At 39.2% G+C, this 18,265-nt stretch overlaps 1 protein-coding gene across 5 annotated transcripts in view; it reads right to left on the reverse strand.

Annotated features, from left to right (window-relative positions):
• Positions 1-15,005, reverse strand: part of LOC127987289 (fibrillin-2) — a 62,531-nt gene extending 47,526 nt beyond the window's left edge. For all 5 annotated transcript variants that reach the window (XM_052589539.1, XM_052589538.1, XM_052589541.1 and 2 more), the window contains exons 1-6: positions 14,889-15,005; positions 12,936-13,230; positions 8,262-8,344; positions 7,312-7,410; positions 3,447-3,542; positions 3,154-3,249 (exon numbers count right to left, since the gene is read on the reverse strand). In XM_052589539.1, the coding sequence (XP_052445499.1) occupies positions 3,154-3,249; positions 3,447-3,542; positions 7,312-7,410; positions 8,262-8,344; positions 12,936-13,111 (550 nt within the window). In that variant the 5' untranslated portion in view covers positions 13,112-13,230; positions 14,889-15,005. The remainder of the gene's footprint in view (positions 1-3,153; positions 3,250-3,446; positions 3,543-7,311; positions 7,411-8,261; positions 8,345-12,935; positions 13,231-14,888) is intronic.
• Between the last annotated feature and the right edge of the window lie 3,260 nt (positions 15,006-18,265).

Raw genomic sequence — 18,265 nt, forward strand, 5'->3', positions numbered from 1 at the left:
TACAAAAAGAGACAGAATAAATATACTTGATATCATTCTTCGATAAGCAGAATCAGAATAAGAATTGATCAAATTCAAACGATAACCAATCCTAGAGGTAGCTTGCACCACTGCCTAGTGCCATTAGTTGGTGAATGAGTAGTGACTTGTCAAAGGGTGTACTACAGGAGTATCCAGTATCGGTCCAGGTGCGCTAGTGTGTTGCAGAGTTAAGCGCCAGCCCTTTTTAAACACACCTGAAGCAGCACATCAGGGTCCTAGGCATACTAGAACTTCAAGACAGGTGTGTTGAGGCAATTTGGAGCTAAACTCTGCAGGACACCAGCCGTACACGATCAAGTTTGCAGACCCCTGGTCAACTTTCTCGGACATTTACAATACCTACACAAAGGACTACATGGATGTCACAAGTTGCCTTGCAGTGAAGAATAGCAATGTAGAAAGTACTGAGAAATGTCTGCAATAAGAACATCGTTGAAGCTGCTCAGGTCTGTCTAACAACCTTTTGATCTACAATGAAACTGGAGCCACTGAGTCTAAAGGCTCCTGCCAACATAATTCGGAAGCCGCCACGTTGTTCAAATCTGCCAATTTCTGCACTGAACCATTTGTATGCGCACACGGCCAGAAGAATAAAGGCAGTGTAACATGGTAGGTCCATGCTAAAGACTGGACTCCTTTGAGGACTTTAATCTCGCAAAAGGGAGATCAGTTAACCTCAATGTCACGCTGGCAAATTTAGTGGCAATGTGCAGAAGCAAGGAGAATCATAATCCGTAGAAGAGAGTATGTGTCTGTGATACAGACAACATTCGGAATCAATTTTGACTTGATTAGAGTTTGAGTGGTTTGTCAGATCAAAACCATTCACCTACACCCATCCTCCCAAACGCTTACTCACCTCTACTTTCCGTTTAGTCACCACAGTGTTTCTCTGCCAGTTACATCTGCCAACTATTCAGCAGTGAACATTATCATGAATCATGAGGCAAGAAGGGGGAAAACGATGCCTCAGAAGGTCGCTGATATGTGGCATTCACACTTGTCCAAAGCTTGAGCAGCAGCGTAATTTGGCAGGAGGAATTCCAGTTTTCTTCACACTCCAAAGGCTTGGCCTGTTTTTATCATCCTCAGTGCTAATGGACCGAAAGAGAGTAGACTGTCATGAAAGACCTTCTAAGAAATGAAAAATCAGCCAGAGGGAAGTTAATCTAGTCTGGAACGTTAAGCCGCGGGGACCAACTGCAGGTGGAAACCTCAAGCGCAGCCAAAAACCTGCTTAAGAGTGAATGACTGAGAATAGTCACTCGCTTTGTTGTGACCTATTTCGGTTTAATCAGAGTACACACCAAGATAAGAAATGTGTTTTCACTTGGGGAGAAGCAGAAGTTCATTCACGTAGGCCTGAAGAAAAAAAAAGGCGGGGGGAAGGGGTAGGGAAACATTAGACGGTCAAGCTTCCCTGAGGAAGACTTTGAAGTTTTTCGGACAGACCAACAAACTCTTTTACTGCTCTGTGATTTACAGTACAGCTAAATAAAAACAGGCAATCTCTTCGCATCTTATCTCTGCTATACACATCCAACAAGCCAAGGTTACAACAGTTTTATGACTCCCAAATGAGTCAGTCTAGTGACACTCGGCCCTATTTATTCTTTCTCTTGTGGTTACAGGAGGATTAGTCACATTTCATTGCTCGGAAAACACTTTTTCTCTAGAATTCAATGCACCACATAAAAAAAAGCCATCTCTGCCAAAACAGTGGTAATTGATCAAACTAAGATGGACTGGTGACCCTGAACCCGAGCATAGTCAACCATTGACTGCGAATGAATATTACACATAGCTTTCTTCGGTGTGGGTCGTGGTAAGTGATAATGCAGAGCACACGTGACTAAACGGAAAACAAATTAGATGGGCCTAACACCATTCTTACCGTTAACTTGCTTAACTCCCTCTAGAAACCGTGCCAACTCAAAGCTGAGCTTGCGTTATGTTTCTCTGAACTCTTCTGCAGAAAACTGACTTTATAAAAACGCAAGCCAACTATCGTGCTTCAGTCTTTTCAGAATCCAATTTCTTTGTTACTACCTCTTTCTTGGAAGACGGTGCTGAATTTTTTGGGAAAAACCAAATAGAGAGACTGACATCAGGCCTGCATCATCTTTTGGAAATTCATCAACTGTGTGAAATCCAGTCGCTTGATGATAAACAGGCGTGCCTGAGACAGGCTAAATAAAGACTCAGTCTCTGCTCTGTGAAATGACTGATTGTTTAGATTGATGTTTTTACAACCAACACACAAGGACCTTGAGGGTGAGTCTGGACTGAAGGGATCTGGTCGGGTGGCCCACAAAGGAGGAAGGTGTCCCATGGACGGCGCTCTCCGTGTTGAGGGATTGTTTGTACTAGTTCAGGCCTGGCTGTGTATACACAGCTGGGGTCTCCATTTCTTGGAGAACACCCCCCTCCACCACCTTTTCTTGTCAGAAAAGTCTCCACAGAAACATTCCCTTGTCATTTCCACCCTACTTTATCTACTGCCAGATGTCTCCCAAACTTTTCCACCTCCCTGTGTTGGGTTTTCAAAGGGAACCGGCCTACAATTGCACAAGGGGCTTCGTGAAGGGGTGGGGTCAAACAGAGAACCAGACGCAAGAGGGTGGGGTACCAAAAAAGGGCTAAGGTATTCGGCCTAGTGTGCCTGGGGCGCTTCTCTACCACATTTCACACGGACTGATGGGAACTGCCTTTACGGTCCTCTCGGTCTGTCATTCTCTCATAACTCCAGTCAAGGATATCACCTCCGATAGCACGTCTCGTGCACATGTGAGGGAGGCTTTCGTCCTTTTTTTCTCTCTCTCTCTCTCTCTCTCCCAGATTACCTCATTGTTCCTGCTCTGAGAGACTTGGCCACAATGTAAACTGTAGCATTAATTTCACACCGGCTACAGTGAAGAGGACTTTGAAGCACACTGCCTCAAAACGCAAGTACTGTAAATTACCCTCGGAGCAATTCTGGGTCACATTGACACAGTGTTACCACATTCTTGAAGCAGGCCTGAGACGGTAAACAAACCACACATCTTCACAGACGTCAACACAATTAAGACTTGGGAAAATATGAACTTTGGAAGCATAGCGATGGCTTACCTCTCTCGCACTGTGGCCCAGTAAAACCGTAGACACAAGCACATCTGTTGGGTCCAATACAACGTCCGCCATTTTGACATCCGCTCTCGCACACAGCTACGGAAAGCAAAATTGGCGAAATCAAAAAATCATTGGCGAAATGCAAAAAATAGATAAATATATAGTGGGGTCTGAATGCAATCAGAGATAATTTGTGTCTGTAAGCCAAACTCTAGTGAAATCATCTATTGTTGTCTGTGTCTGGGCAGCTATGTGGTGATGTCTGGCCATTCTGAAATGAAAGATTCACTTACGCTGTCCACAGTGATTTCCTGTGTAGCCCTTCTGACACGAGCAGGCATCTTCATTACAGACCCCTCCATTCATGCATCTGATGCTGCAGGACTGGACTGTACAGAGACAAGAGAGGTGATTACAATTCATCTAGAGTGCTCAGTATAACAATAAACCATGCATGCAGCTAAATGTATCCCTGTTATTTGGGAATAACCCAAAATCATTGGATAAAATCTTAGATTAATTTCCAGCAATTAGTTTACACTGCTTTTTAAAAGACTTGGCATTGTACGCTATGAATATTGTTGCCATTGTGATGTAATTATCACAAAGACTTACAAAGAAATAGAAAGTGACACACTGAATTAAACACGAACATTTAAAGTGAAAAAAAAAACTGTTAATCTGTTAAATATCTAAATATAATGAAATCGATTCAAAACTGATAAAAAAAGTTTCACGGAAGTTTCCATGTGGCATTTTTTACATATTAATGAAAAGTATTGTGTGAAACATTTTTACACTACATTTTTACCAGTTTACAGTTCTTGTATTAATTTGTTACACTTTTAATTAAGAAATGAAGATCCCTGGATAAATGTGGAAATTTGGAAAATACAGAAAAGCCCCCCCCCCCCCCCTCTTTTGCTATATCCTACAGCTTATTTATTAAGATAATTTTTCAGAGAACATATTTTGAACTTTCTTCACCTCATATACTGTATGTATTTATGTCACACTAGTGTTTACTGCATCTTCCTCCCACTATTTATTTAACTTAATCATACTTACAGTATATATTGAGAAAGAACCTTAATTGTTTTACATATATATTGTCTATCCAATATCGGCGACCGCCAATTCCTGGAAACTTGGCCAACAAAAGCCTATTTTCATCCTGATTTTCTACCAGACATTTTTTTGGATGAGTAGATTTATTTTCCAGCGATTTTCACAAAATGGAAATTCTGTTGGCGCAGAACGAATCAATAAAGTTCAATAGAGTTTGCATATGGAACCATGAAGATTTAAAATTGCATTTAGATGACATAAGCACACAACGAATCATCTCTGATGAGACTTTCGCACCGAGTTTTTTAAGAAGATTGATGTTCCCCATTGGTTGCATCAAAACGTTGCTCTCTCCAAACTCTTTCGTTCTGTCTAAACAAAGGCATCGTGCCATTACGCTTCAGCCCAAATATAATTCAAGCTACTACTTCTCCCTCATTTATTCCTCATTTATCTTTGCCTGCCATGATCTAATCCTTTTAAAGAAACTTTAAAAAGAATAAACAAAAATCAAAGGGTAAAGGATGAAAGTTTTTTTTTTGCTTGTTTTTGTCTGATTTCGCATGAAAAATGTTGTTGGATAGAGATCAAACGTGAGTGATTTTTTTTTCTTCTTTTTTCGATGATAGCATGCTTTCAACAGCGAGGTCTGTAAATGTTTTAGCATGGGCTGTGTTTTCCTAAAGCGCAGGAAATGACTTCATTGGCTAGACCTGCTGACGGCCCCCTACAGGTGGTTCGCTCACTGACCCATGCTAAGTGAGCTGCACGTGCTGAGACGCATACGCACGAAACGGGGCATCCTGAGGCCTGCCACCCCACAATGCACCTCTGTCTACAGCTGTCACATCTGTCACTTTTTTACAGGCTACGTTGACGGCAGGAAACATGAGCGAGGTTGAGAAACATAGGTCCTTTATGGTCGTTTCTTTCTCGCAGCGTGGAGATCCGTGGCCTGTCAATGTCAGGTTCACCAATGAGACATCATGGGGTGAAAGACAAGATGAAAATGAATAGCTTCTCAAAGAGTAGCAGGGGGCGCTAATTCTTGTTCTGCGTTCTATTATATATCCAGAGATCTGATTTAAGAGCTGTCGGCCAGACAGGTTTTTAATTCAGTTTATTTGTATAGCGCTTTTCACGATACAAATCGTTGCAAAGCAGCTTTACAGAAAATTAAGTTTCTACAGTATATGTAGTAGTAGCTTATCAGTGGTCATTATGTCAGTGAATGTACATATGACAGAAATGTATGGGAAAATCAACTAAATACGGTTATTTAAACTAAAACTATTAAGTAACATTTTCAATACTTGAAATACAATAAACGTTAAGTGAAATGAATTACATTTAATGTAAAATATACACTTTTTTAAGTTTAAGAAATAAAATAACTAAAACAAAATGTAAACGTTTTATTTCAGTTGGTTTAAAATGAGAAACATAAAAAAAATTCTAGTACAAAATAACTAAAAAATACTTCAACTTGTTTTTATTTAAGTTATTTTCTAAGGCAACTTTTTTAAGATTTTCATTTGCTTTAAATACTAAAATAACTACAACACAAATTTAACACATTTTATTTCTTTTTTTAGTTGAAATACTAAAATATCTAAAACAAAACTTTATTAAATTTAGCTTCCAATGCAACATTTCTCATTTTCATTTAGCTGAAGTACTAAGAAATTAATTTTGGTAATGCATTGCAATAAGGTCTTATTAGTTAACATTAGTCGCATTAACTAACAATTAATGAGCAATACATTTTTTTTTTTTACAGAATTTATTAATCTTTGGTAACATTAATAAAAATGCAACTATTCATTGTTAGTTCATGTCAGCTCAGTTCCATTTAACATATTAAGCTACACCTTTACTGTAGTTAACTAGTGTTAACAAGTGCAGTAGGTTAACAAAAAATGAAAAAAATTACTAAAACACAACAAAATTAAAATAATTTAATAATAAATTAATTATACTAAAATAACACTGCTGATTCAGATTCAGAAAAATCAGAAAAATTCAGAGGTGTCGTAGACAGACATTAATGATGAAGAGGCTAGCATTAAAGTATCTTGAGCACAGCTGCAGTATTTGGACGCTAATTGCTACGGCTAACATCCGTGTGGTGGCTTGTTATTTATGGAGTAATTGCAGATTCATAACTGACTCATAAATGTGGCCGCCTCCAACCACTGCAGACGGTACGCGGTCGAGTAGGCGTAATGACAGCATCACCGATCTCGCAAATCCCATAAGGCTGCCAAAACAGAGTACAAGCGTATGTTTAGCATTTGCTTTCAAACAGTCAGAGGACTGGCAGCTAAATTAGATGGTCAATTTCTCATTGCTGAATAAATTGACTCTGGTTTTACAGCTTACGAGACCGAACCCTATGGTTTGGTGCATTTGGGTTTATTTGTCTATGACCACATATTCCGGGCATTCGCTGAGAAACGTCTGGACGCCATTGGCAGAGAGCAAGTGCAGTAAGAGAAACCTGCGCTAATGCTAAACACCTCGTCCAGGAATCACCGACGGTCATTACTTTTCCCAGCGCCATCTAAACAAAATCAATCACGCTTTTCTAAGCAAGTCATAAAAAACGCTCAGTGCAAGGTTTCACTGGTGGACGTGTGGTCTCAAATTTAACATATCTCAACAGAAAACACTCCTAGCTAATGATTCGAAGGATGAAACACTATACATTGTCAGAGCATTTTCACATTTCCAGCATTTCCAGCCGGCCATATCTCTGCTCAATTTCACCTCTCAACATAATAAATTGCTGGAAATGTCAAGGAAAAGTTTGAAATTATGACAAGCCATTCAACCACAAAGTAAGCAAGCAGGGTAGAGAGAATTATTTTAAAAAACACATCTACAGTCAAAGCTGTGCCCTAGCGGTTAGCACACATGCTCCAAACATTGCAAGAAGTCATTTCATATCCATTTCCTCTTTTTTACTAAAATAGGCCCATGAATGAAAGTACCAAAATGGCCAAAATTCTGAAACTAGTCAAAATGCGTTTTTCATACGGCCCAGGGCGTTTTGTTGAAACAAAATGAGACCGAAATGACTGAACTCACCTGCGGCCGCACCACAGCTGGGGGCAAGATGACCACTGGAGCAGGTACACATGTTGGGCCTCGAGCAAAAGCCATCGCCACACGAGTTCCTGCAGATCGCTTGAGAGACAAACATTCATGATAAGTGATGAGCAAAGGCATTTGAATCTGTTAGCATATAAAGAGGTGGACAGTACACTAGATAAATAATGTTACATGACATGCTGTTACACTGACATATTTCCATGGTTAAAACACTGACTGAGCGATTACATGAGACAGGATACAGAATTCAGTAAGATTTACTCTTTCTTTTAACATACCTGGAGATGTTTATTCATGTTTATTTTGTGCTGAAACTTCTATTAAAGAAGAGGAGATGATCATGTGCTTTGCGCTGCTGCTTCTTTTGGACACTGCAGCGATCTGTCACTTATTATTAAACAGTTGCAAAACTGTATTTATATTTTTGAATATTGTAGTAAAATGGACAGAATTTGAAATCTGAGACTTTGTTTGTTATCAAAAGTAACAAAGCACAATGCTTATTGCGATTTATTGGGTGGGAGGTGTGCTACAATTATGCATTCGTTAAATGAAAACGGGCAACACTAAGATTCTTGGGATTTAGGAACCATTATCTTTTTGGGAATTAATTAAAATTGAGAAATACATATTTTTTATCCAGTCCTACTGTGCAGCATGCTAGTATCAGGATCCAAATATAGCTGGGGTCTTATGTCCAAACCTTTATCTTGTGGGTTTATGTTGTGGTTAAAGGTCTTGTGGTCAAACCCCAGAAAAAGCAATTCATTACTGTTGAGTTGCTGATTTCCCCCCTGATGTAACCTTGTTTAAGAACCTTAACCACAGTTAGCCTAAGGCTAAATGCTAACTTTGTGGTTAAGTGTACAGTGGGTAAGTGGAATCTTCAGCATGCAAAGTTAAAAACAAATATTGCAGATACTTACGAACTATACACTGGTTCCCACCGGGAAGCGTTTTCCACCCTGGACAACAATAGGAGTGGAAGCGGGAACCACATACGTTGGGCCTGAAACAACGGAAACCACTCCATTAAATTACAGAAACCAAATATTATTCCTGAACGTTTCTCAGAAACATACAACATAATGAAATATCCACGGTCTCAAAGACCTCATGACCCTTGGCAATAAATATGGCTCAATACATACAACGGCCCCAAAGGACTTTCCAGGGAAATGACATGAAAAGAGTTTGTTTTGAGTAGGACCGTAACCAAACTTCCTGACAGAAATATTTACTAAAGCTACTCTTAAGTTCCCAAATGCGCTCATCCATGAGCTGTTTTTTGGCAACTTTCTCACAGAAAGTTAGTTTCAAAGAAAAGTGTCTGTTTAGTCATGGTACATGTGATTAATGACAGGACCAAACCCAAAGTTCTGTATGTTTCTGCTTAAGTGTGAACAAACACAGCATCATGTTTTGGGGCTCGCTGATCAGTGACCTAATCCAAGATGACCAACTAGTAACTGACAGCTTGGAGGCAAATTGCCCTCAGAATGTGTCATTTTGGCAGTTTCTTTCCAACAAGCCCTTAGGATCTCCATCAAACCTGGACCCTTGCTGCGAAAACAGTTTTATTTCTATCAGCACCAAGTTAAGCCTGCCGTAAATGGCCCTTTAAAAAAAAAAAACACAAGGTACATCTGTCTTTCTGCGCACACACATAAATTCCTTTCCTCTACAAGTCAAGATGTTTACAAATGTCAGTCACCTGGGGACAACCAGCTGTAGTTTAAATCTTTTGATGGATTTCAAACCGCATTGCCAGACGACACAACCGCTAACAGCAGAAACCAAGAGAGATGTGGAGGGCCAGAAAGAGTAGAGGCCGATGGAGGGCTAGATGTTGGAGCATGAAAACGGAAAATGCTGGGGAAAGGGCAGGAATCAGTGGGAGGTAAAGAAAACAAGTGGAAGTGAAAAGTTTGGGGGGGGTTGGGAGGTGGGCGACAGAAAACAAAAGCAGCAGTGGAAATTAGGCCAGATGATGATGAATTATCAGCAATGTGGAACCGTAGAGACTTATTTCTCAACTGGAGCCTGAAGAATTAGGTCTGAAACTCATGCACAATGATGCCAAGAAGGTTATCCCTGGACACAAACCGATCTCTTCTTTCTTAAATCCTACATTTTTCAGTGGTGATGCACCGAATGTTTGGAAACTGAAATTTTTCATCCGAATAAGTTAAAATGCTGAATAAATTGTACCGAACAATGATGTTTTTGGTGACGTGATTAAATTCCAACTAGCGTAGAATGACAGACGCACAATCTTTTTTTTTTTTTTATGCAGCAAACATGTCCAAAAGTGGGGAATCCACAGAATGTTATGTTTTCTAATACATGCACATATTGCATGTATTTTGACTAAGCTGAATGAACTCATACTGTTATCTGCTTGTTAGCCAGGGTTCACTTAAACAGTGTTAATCGTCAGTTAAACATTTGCTGATCAAAGTGTCCAGTTTTCCTTCTTTTTTGTCTTTAGCCAAACACATGCCTGATTCAAGAAGGGGGTATCAAAATGGCTGAATAATATTTAAAAATTGTTTTGTAATTGGTTTGAGACATGGAAAAAAACATGAAAGGAACATGTGTTCCAGAAAATGCATTTCAAACACGCAATCTATGTGCAAACTACTAAATGTATTAGTTGCAGTACGGTATGTTTACCAATACTAAATGAAGAACATTTACTAAACCCAACATCTTGAATGCGAACCAGCGCCTCAAAGAGAGATATAAATTGGTAACGGGTTCTTTGCTACAAGGCAAATACCTGGAAAGACCATGTGACTCCTTCTGCTAGATGGACTGATTCACTTCACTAGGTCAAATCCTTTTTAATTTACAGGGTCTACCAGCCCTCAGGCCTAAAGATATTTGCAAGTAATTCTTTGCCAAATATCTCTAGATAAAGCAGGTCAACTTTACGACATTTGAGAACCCCTCACAAACTGAATTCCAGTAAGGTCTGGACAAGGCTGAGATAGGAAATCAGGATTCTTTGACGGCCTCTGGCCACTTCTCGGTGAGGTCATAAAAACCTAACAGGACGAAGGAGAGAGGGTTAAACAAAGATAGCACCATTCAGTCTCACCGGCTACCACTCCAAGAGAGGTTAAAGGTCAATTCAGAGGCATCTGCTCCCAGCCCCCAGGATTGCTGCTAAGTCCAGAGCCAATGAGCTAATGGCACGGTTGTTTTAACATTATAAAGTTCCCATGTGTAAAGCCTCTGGATCTCCATGACCTTTCCCTGTCCAACTTGGCCTGTTTCAAGCCCCTGACCTTAATGAACTCCAATCACACTGCCGTCTAGACTATACACACTTTTAATGCAACGAGAAAGGAGGGGGGTTACTCTATATGATTTCAAGTCCCATGTGCTAATGTTATTGCTTGCATGCATAAGATTGTCCACAAGACACTTTGGATCAACTGGTGGTATAGGGAATAAACAACAGAAGTCAGTTGGCTATTATACTTTTTCTTGTTTGTTGGAATACAATGAGTGCATTTGATGAGATTATTAATTTCTGGCACACATAAGGATACACTTATCAGATCTGCATATTCATTTCCATTGGTTAGATGACAAACTCCAATAAAAAGAGAAAAACACATTGTTTTTCTGTGGGGTCCCTTAAAACTAAGATGGCTCCATATACACAGGCTATTTTTTTTTTGTTCCCAAACTGAAAAATTTATTTCTGCAAATAACAATTCCACAACAAAACGTTGTTGGCTTTTAGCAAGCTCTTCAAGATCCAAGAAGGATTGTTTTCCTTTTGACTGGCATGCATTTCTAGCTGTTAAAAGTATATAAATCCAAGACAAAAAACTCAGTCTCTCTGGGGAAGCAAAGATCAAGCATTTTGGAAGAACTGGAGCACATCTTCGGAGTCTTGTGGAGCTGACATTGCCTTGGAGACATGTTGAGCAAATGAAGAGAAACCATGGCCAAGCCAGCAAGACTTCTAAAAACATCTACCCTGAGCCTGCTGCTGGCTTTGTACTGGGCGAAACTCCTAAGGGTTGGCATCGAGAACCACATAATCATATTCTCACCCCAAGCCCACTGCTTTTACAGCAGTCTCCCAGACTTTACCTTCATTTAAGGGGCCCCCAAATGCAATGTGATCAGACTTCTCCAATCTGACGGCCAAATTATGCTTAGCAAGGACAGCCAGTAAGCTCCAAATCCTACTGGGGCTCTCTTAAACCGTCTGACCCCGGATAACTTGGCTTGATTGGTCTTCAATACATCAAATGTGTTTTTTTGTGCAACGTAATTATAATCAGTGTTCTTAAGGGCTGTTCTTACAAAGCATTGGTATGTTAAATAGGATTACAAATGGTGCATGGTGGTGATTAGACCCTACCTTAAGACTGCAACATTTGTAAGAAGGGTCTTTATGTTGACGAAGGGAACTATTGGACAGGAAAGCACGGGCTCTCAAAAGTGGCACATTTCTCTTTTGACTCAGTGCCACATGGTTCTGCTCCACTGACCGGAACAGATACTGCCCCTCGGATTATCTGGGAAATTGGCTAAAGTGTTCAGTTAACTAATTTTTGATTACGATCCAGGTCAACTACTATTGGTCCCATTTCTAGTACTGGGGTACCATAAAGAATGGTGCTTTTGTTTCTGAACTCCAGTCTCTACAGTCCTAACAGACTCAAAGTATCTGTTTGGGCTTGCTAGATTTGTTTAGACCTTAACTGCAAAAACCCTTTCCTGATTAAATAAGGGTCCAAGAATTAGAGACATATCTCTGTTGGAAATGCTCTTTCTCACCTCTTGCTTGAAAACAAATGTCCCTTGTTGGAGCCCCCTGAGTAATCAGAATACCTCATTTCCTGCTGCAGTGTGCAGGGGAGTTATAAGCAAGTACAGATGAGCGGATGATTGGAATAACTGTTTCGAACACATGAGGGCTGCATGACACAAGACAGCCATTGTTTCCCAAAAATGAGAAAAATACACAGCTTTGGCTTTGCGGAGACGAATGCAGACACTAAGTTCAAGAGCCACTGGAGGGTTTGGAAAAACATCCATCATGCAATCACTCATCTTTTAATACATGTAAGTGTGTTTACCTCAACTTTCAACAGAAACTAAAGACCCAAAACACCATGCATTCTTCTTGGACATATATAGACGTAAACAAAACAATAATATCTTTCAACGGTGCAAGATATCAGTAGGAAGTGACACTCCTGTTGTCATGACCAACATAGTGAGGCATTTCAGTACTTAAAATTCCTTCACAGCAGACTTCTGCAGCAGGCTCCATCGCATACGCTGCTTTCTTAATCATGCTTTCAACCCAGTTTGGCTCTAACCCAAACAACACAGCAGGTTGCAAAATAAATCTACTTCATTAAAAAGTGCGTTTAAAGAAAATGATGCTAGCTTCGAATTCAAGCTTTAAAGACGAGATATACCAACCCCCAAATGAATATACTGTACTTCTGGTGATAAAAGTTGAGTTAAACCCTCCGCTTCATATGGTTAAGCCATTAGAGTGTCCACATTAATAATGAAACTGACAGAAAACAGGAGCAGGACGGTACTGAAAAAACTCTTACCCCCTGAGGGACTCCTGGCCTCTCCGACGGACCCTCTGTTGCACCTCCCCCTCAGGTTTTCCAGTGAATCGACTGGCCTGGATGTCTCCATCTCCTTGCGCCTGCGCCGAATGGACCGCGGCCCACCAGATTGCGGCCCATCCGAGCACCACCTTGGCCAGATTCCACACTCCCATTGGCCCCTGCTGTGCGACTCCTAAAGCGCCGTTAAACGTGCCTCACTTGCAATAAAACTCTTCCTTTCCAATGAGCTCTTCAGACGCAAATTTCAAGCTTGTGCACTCCAGACTGAAGGCTAAAAAAAGAGAAGATGAAATGCATAGCTTTACTGCTTAGCCTATTTGGCCTATACAGTGAACATAAGAACAAATGTGCCCCCTCATAAATTTTTCCATTAAATCGCCCACGGCCGATGATGGAGTTTTTTATAAAGTGTAGTATTATTCCGGGCAAGCCGTGTGGCTCTATAAGCACCAGACTGCTTTCTTTTACAGGCCCACTTAGACTTGTCTTAGTGTGTAGAAACAAACCAACTCTTGGCCAAGACTGGACTCCTGGTTTAGTCCTCAACTGGCTCATTAAAAATAAGATTTTTAGGATAAATAATGGGAGTCAAAAGGGATTTCAACTTCAGAGGGGTGGCAAGACAGCATAGTTTTCTTTTCAGCATGATATATTTGTGTTAAACCTTTGCAAAGTGGGCTTACTGCTTAATAAGGACATTCTTTAACAGAGGTAAACTGGTAATGCCTCCACAGACTTGCTTATTATAATATATGACTTTGTTTTACTGCAAGCCGCTTTTGATAAAAGCGTTCGCAAAATGAATACTGTTTAACATCAAAGTCTTAAAATGTTGGTTTAATGAGAAGATTGTGATAATAAAGTTAGTTAAATTACAGTACGCCATCTTAGATGACAGGCCTAAGGAAAGTTTGAAGAGTTTTCAAGTGGGCGGGTCAGTGTGAACAGAAAAAAAAAACAACATCAATAAGGGACTGCAGTTTTTACAGTATACAAAAATAGATATTTTATATTCTGATAAAGCATGAATGCATGAATGCATTTGGAAAATTTATTAAAATATTATACTTAACAAATGCCTTCAGATTGTTAGTTTAATGGCAAGTTTAGTTAAATCACAGTTCATCTGAATTTGACAGGTCTGGCAAATCTGAGAGGGAAAGTTTGAGGCGTTTTCAAGTGGGCGGGGCTAAACGAGGCGCGACCAAAGAAAAAAAAATCATAAATGACAACAGTCATCTTTCCAAGGTATTATTATGAATTACATCGTTTGCTTTTCCTATTTTAATTAAGTCAGACACCGTGACACAATTCAACATCTTATACTTTAATTTTGACGTTAAAAAAAGACAGAACGTGAACGTTTCCTTTGGGAAGAGAAAAAAAGTCGTTAGAGAAAGTTGAGTTTTTCTGAGGCAAACGCGCTCTAACGTTACACACATAGATTTCGCGATTATGTTAAGGCGTCCAATATTCTACTGATATAACTGTACTTGTTGCATTTTAGTCTATTTTAACGAATATATATTATATTCTTGCAGATGTACCCTATTTAAAGTATATTTAACCAACTTTTACTTAAAATTTATTTTCTCTTAAAGTAACTTTTTTTCTCATGTTTCTAAACTTCACAACTTTTCTCATCTTTATAATTTATTTATATGCAGTCATGTACCGGGATAATAGTTTTAATGAAGTTTTAAATGAGTTAGCCGGTCAACAAACTGTAGGGAAAGAAACGCCGGTTTGCGTCACCAAGGACTTTTTTTCTTCAAATTAATTTTTGCAAAGTAGCCAACGTCTCAATCGCCTTAGATTCGTTCTTTCCTACATTTTAAATGAAAATCGCGGAGTATCCTATCAGCGCTTCGTTGAAACGGATGCAAATAAATCATGCAATAAGTAATCAGGATATTGAAGCAGAAATACCTCAGATGTCTCGCAGTGCCTGGAGGAGTCCGTTATTGTCACGGGATATGTTCCCCTGAATGGAAAACTGCACTGTAGCCCTTGTGAGAAGGAGAAAAGTAAGTGAATTACCCTGAAGGGTCGAGGGGAGGTGCTTTGGTAGAAGAACCATAGAGGAGGGGGTCTGAACCCGCTGACTGCCCCCCTGCACTGCAGCCAGCCATTATTTACACGACTGAAAGAGTGCATGAAAGAGAAAGCTAAGTATGTGATTTAGATCTTTTGTCAAATTTGTCCTCTGTTTCTTTGTAACCAGCGATTGATGCAGTAATGAAGTGCACTGATTAAGTGATTGACTCATGACAAAGGAAAGATAGGGCTACAACACGAAACACACAACAATCACGAGGCAACATTTTACCTGACACGAAAAACAATAGTATTTAGTAGGCTATGTTTGAGGTACCTTGGTCGCATGCTATAGGAAAAACTTTGTCAAAATATACTCAGACAAAATATATATTTGACCCTGGACCACAAAACCAGTCATATAATAAGGTAAACATTTTTGAAATTGAGATTTGCACGTCTGAATAATCAAAATATTGAGAAAATCACCTTTAAAATTGTCCAAATTATGTCCTTAGCCGTGCTTATTACTTATCAAAAATTAAGTTTTTATATATTTATGGTTGGAAATTTTCAAAATATCTTCACGGAACATGATCTTAACTTAAACTCCTAATGATTTCTGGCATAAAAGAAAAATCGATGATTTTGTCTCTGACAATGTATTGTTGGCTATTGCTACAAATAAACCCCAGCGAATATGCTCCACGGTCACATATATAGACAATCTAAAAATGTCAATTGTTGACACTTATTAAATATAATTCTATTTTTGACAGCCTAAATTTTATGTAAAGTATTGACATAAAATGCACATAAAAAGTTTGTTATATAATTTATTATAATTTGTTATATGTAATATATATATATATATTTTTAAATGGTATATAACTGCAGAATAAATGCATTTTACTACGAAAATTCTTTTTTTTGCTGTAGGATTTGTGTAGCTTCTATTTTTGCATTTTTATAAACAAAAATGTTTTTACATTTTATTTTGTCACAACAATCTAGGTGAAAAAGTGGAATTGAAAAAGTCTTAGTTTGTCTTTGTAAATGCTGAATTTATTTAGCATGTTTTTGCACACAAACATTTACCATTTATATTGTCAACATAACAATTTGAGAGAAAAGTTGAATCGAAACATTTCAAATGGTCTTAGTATTTGGTGTGCTTTATACCGACTTTATTTCCCCAGCGCATGCAAAAACAACAGAAAGCTGACTTCACTTACAGTAAATCTTAAAAAGTAAAACTGACTAAAGGTGATTCAGGTTCAACATGTTGTCATCATATTTAAAAGGTGAATAATTCAGTGTTAACAAAGCTTTGTTTTCTGACTGTTTTCTTAACTGCTACCTAGCTTGCCTGATTTTAATTGGCTGTTAGGGTTGACGCGCCACCTGGGTGGTCGAACAGCTGAGCGCATGTGACCCAAATGCGAGCGCCAATGTTTTTTTGAAATGGCCAAACTGAGTCAGCAGGTTTAAAAAACATAGATGTCTTTGTAGTCTGAACAGTTTCAAGAATGGCCTCCATCACCCTCGCATTTATCGAGCTCGTTTTATCCCGCAGTCAGTCAAAAACGTGGGAGATTCGGTAAAAATATGTTAGTTCCCAATGTCATAAAAGTTAATTGGAGAAATCAGCGCGTAGCTGTGTTTGAGCACGTCTCGTGATTAAAACGCCTACGTCATGTAAAATACATCCATGGTGCTAGGAATGATTCCATCGTCCTTGGAGCAAATACAGTGGAACGAGATAGGAGCAATGTTCTTGGCAGAGACGTCTTTCTCCGAGACCCACGCGGCTCGCCCCTAAACAGAACCACATTGTGCGCTGCGCTGAGCCCACTTTCCCATTGCTTCTGACTCCTCCTCAACATCTGACAGGTTGCGCCCAAAGAGGATGTGACATCCAGAGCCTTTCTAGGAAGATGATAAAGAATGAGGCTTAGTCTGACTAATGCCTTTTGTGAAGATTGTAAACACGGTCTGCTTTCGATTCATGTAATACTTTCCTTATTAGCAGTGTTCGCTTGTCAGGCATCACTACTACTTTTGCTCATAGTGATTGGAACAAACATCTTGTGCTCCAGACAGAAGAGGAATCTTTTCTCAGGCCATCCGAGATTAGGATGAGTTTGTTTCTTCATCAGATTTAGAGAAGTGCCACCAGTGGATCATTTGCAGTGAATGGGTGCCGTCAGATTGAGAGTCCAAACATCTGATAAAAACACCACAATAATCCACACCCCTCCAGTCTATCAGTGAACATCTGGAGAAGAGAAAAGCAGTGTTTTTGTAAGAAACAAATCCACCATTAAGACTCTTTTAACTTTAAACTGTCGATTTTGGCTGAAATATGAGTCCATAATCCATAATAATGTTTCTTCCAGTGGAAACGTCCATCTCCTGTTTATTTGTTTAGATTTTGAACTGGTTCATATTGGATTATAGAGTTATATTTTATGCTGAAGCAATGGTTTGAAGGTATAAATGTCTTAAGGATGGATTTCTTCTTTTCTTACAGGCACAGCTTTTGTTTTTTAAGATGTTCATTAATGGACTGGAGTGGTGTGGATTATTGTGATGCTTTTATCAGCTGTTTGGACTCTCATTCTGACGGCACCCATTTACATACATTGGTGAGCGAGTGATGGAATGCTAATTTCTCCAAATCTGATGAAGAAACAAACTCATCTACATCCGGATAGTCTGTGGTTGAGAACATTTGCAGTAAATTTTCATTTTTTTGGGTAATCTGACTCCTTCAATCATGTGCTTTATTGCTTTTCTAACTAATCAAACATGCCTTTTTAAATTTTTTATCTTGACAGTCATATTTAGATGCCACAATATCTGAAAACATTCAAAATATTTGTCAGTGCATGTTCTCAATATACAATAAAGAAGACTTGTAATGAAATGTGCGTGTTTTTATTGTTTGTTAGAAAGGCAATAATTGGCAGCAGGATTGGAGATGGTGTTGTGCTACGGCTGGAGATTGTCCTAGAGATGCTTTGTTTATGAGAGATGACAAATCCTGTGTAAACCAGATGAGGATTCAGTTGTTTTTAATATGGTTTGGGTCCCATCGAGAAGCCTCTGTTTCACTCCTCCATTAATCTTGCCGATGCCGCTTTGATTGGCTTGGACTCCGCATCTCTGTCGTCTTTTTTAAAACAACACCATGTTTTATTTCGGGAACACAGTGCATTATAAAAACAGGAACTGCATTTTATATGGGGCTTTTTGGGTCATAAAAT

This window comes from Carassius gibelio, chromosome B22 (genome assembly GCF_023724105.1).
Source record: "Carassius gibelio isolate Cgi1373 ecotype wild population from Czech Republic chromosome B22, carGib1.2-hapl.c, whole genome shotgun sequence".
Lineage (NCBI taxonomy): Eukaryota > Metazoa > Chordata > Actinopteri > Cypriniformes > Cyprinidae > Carassius > Carassius gibelio.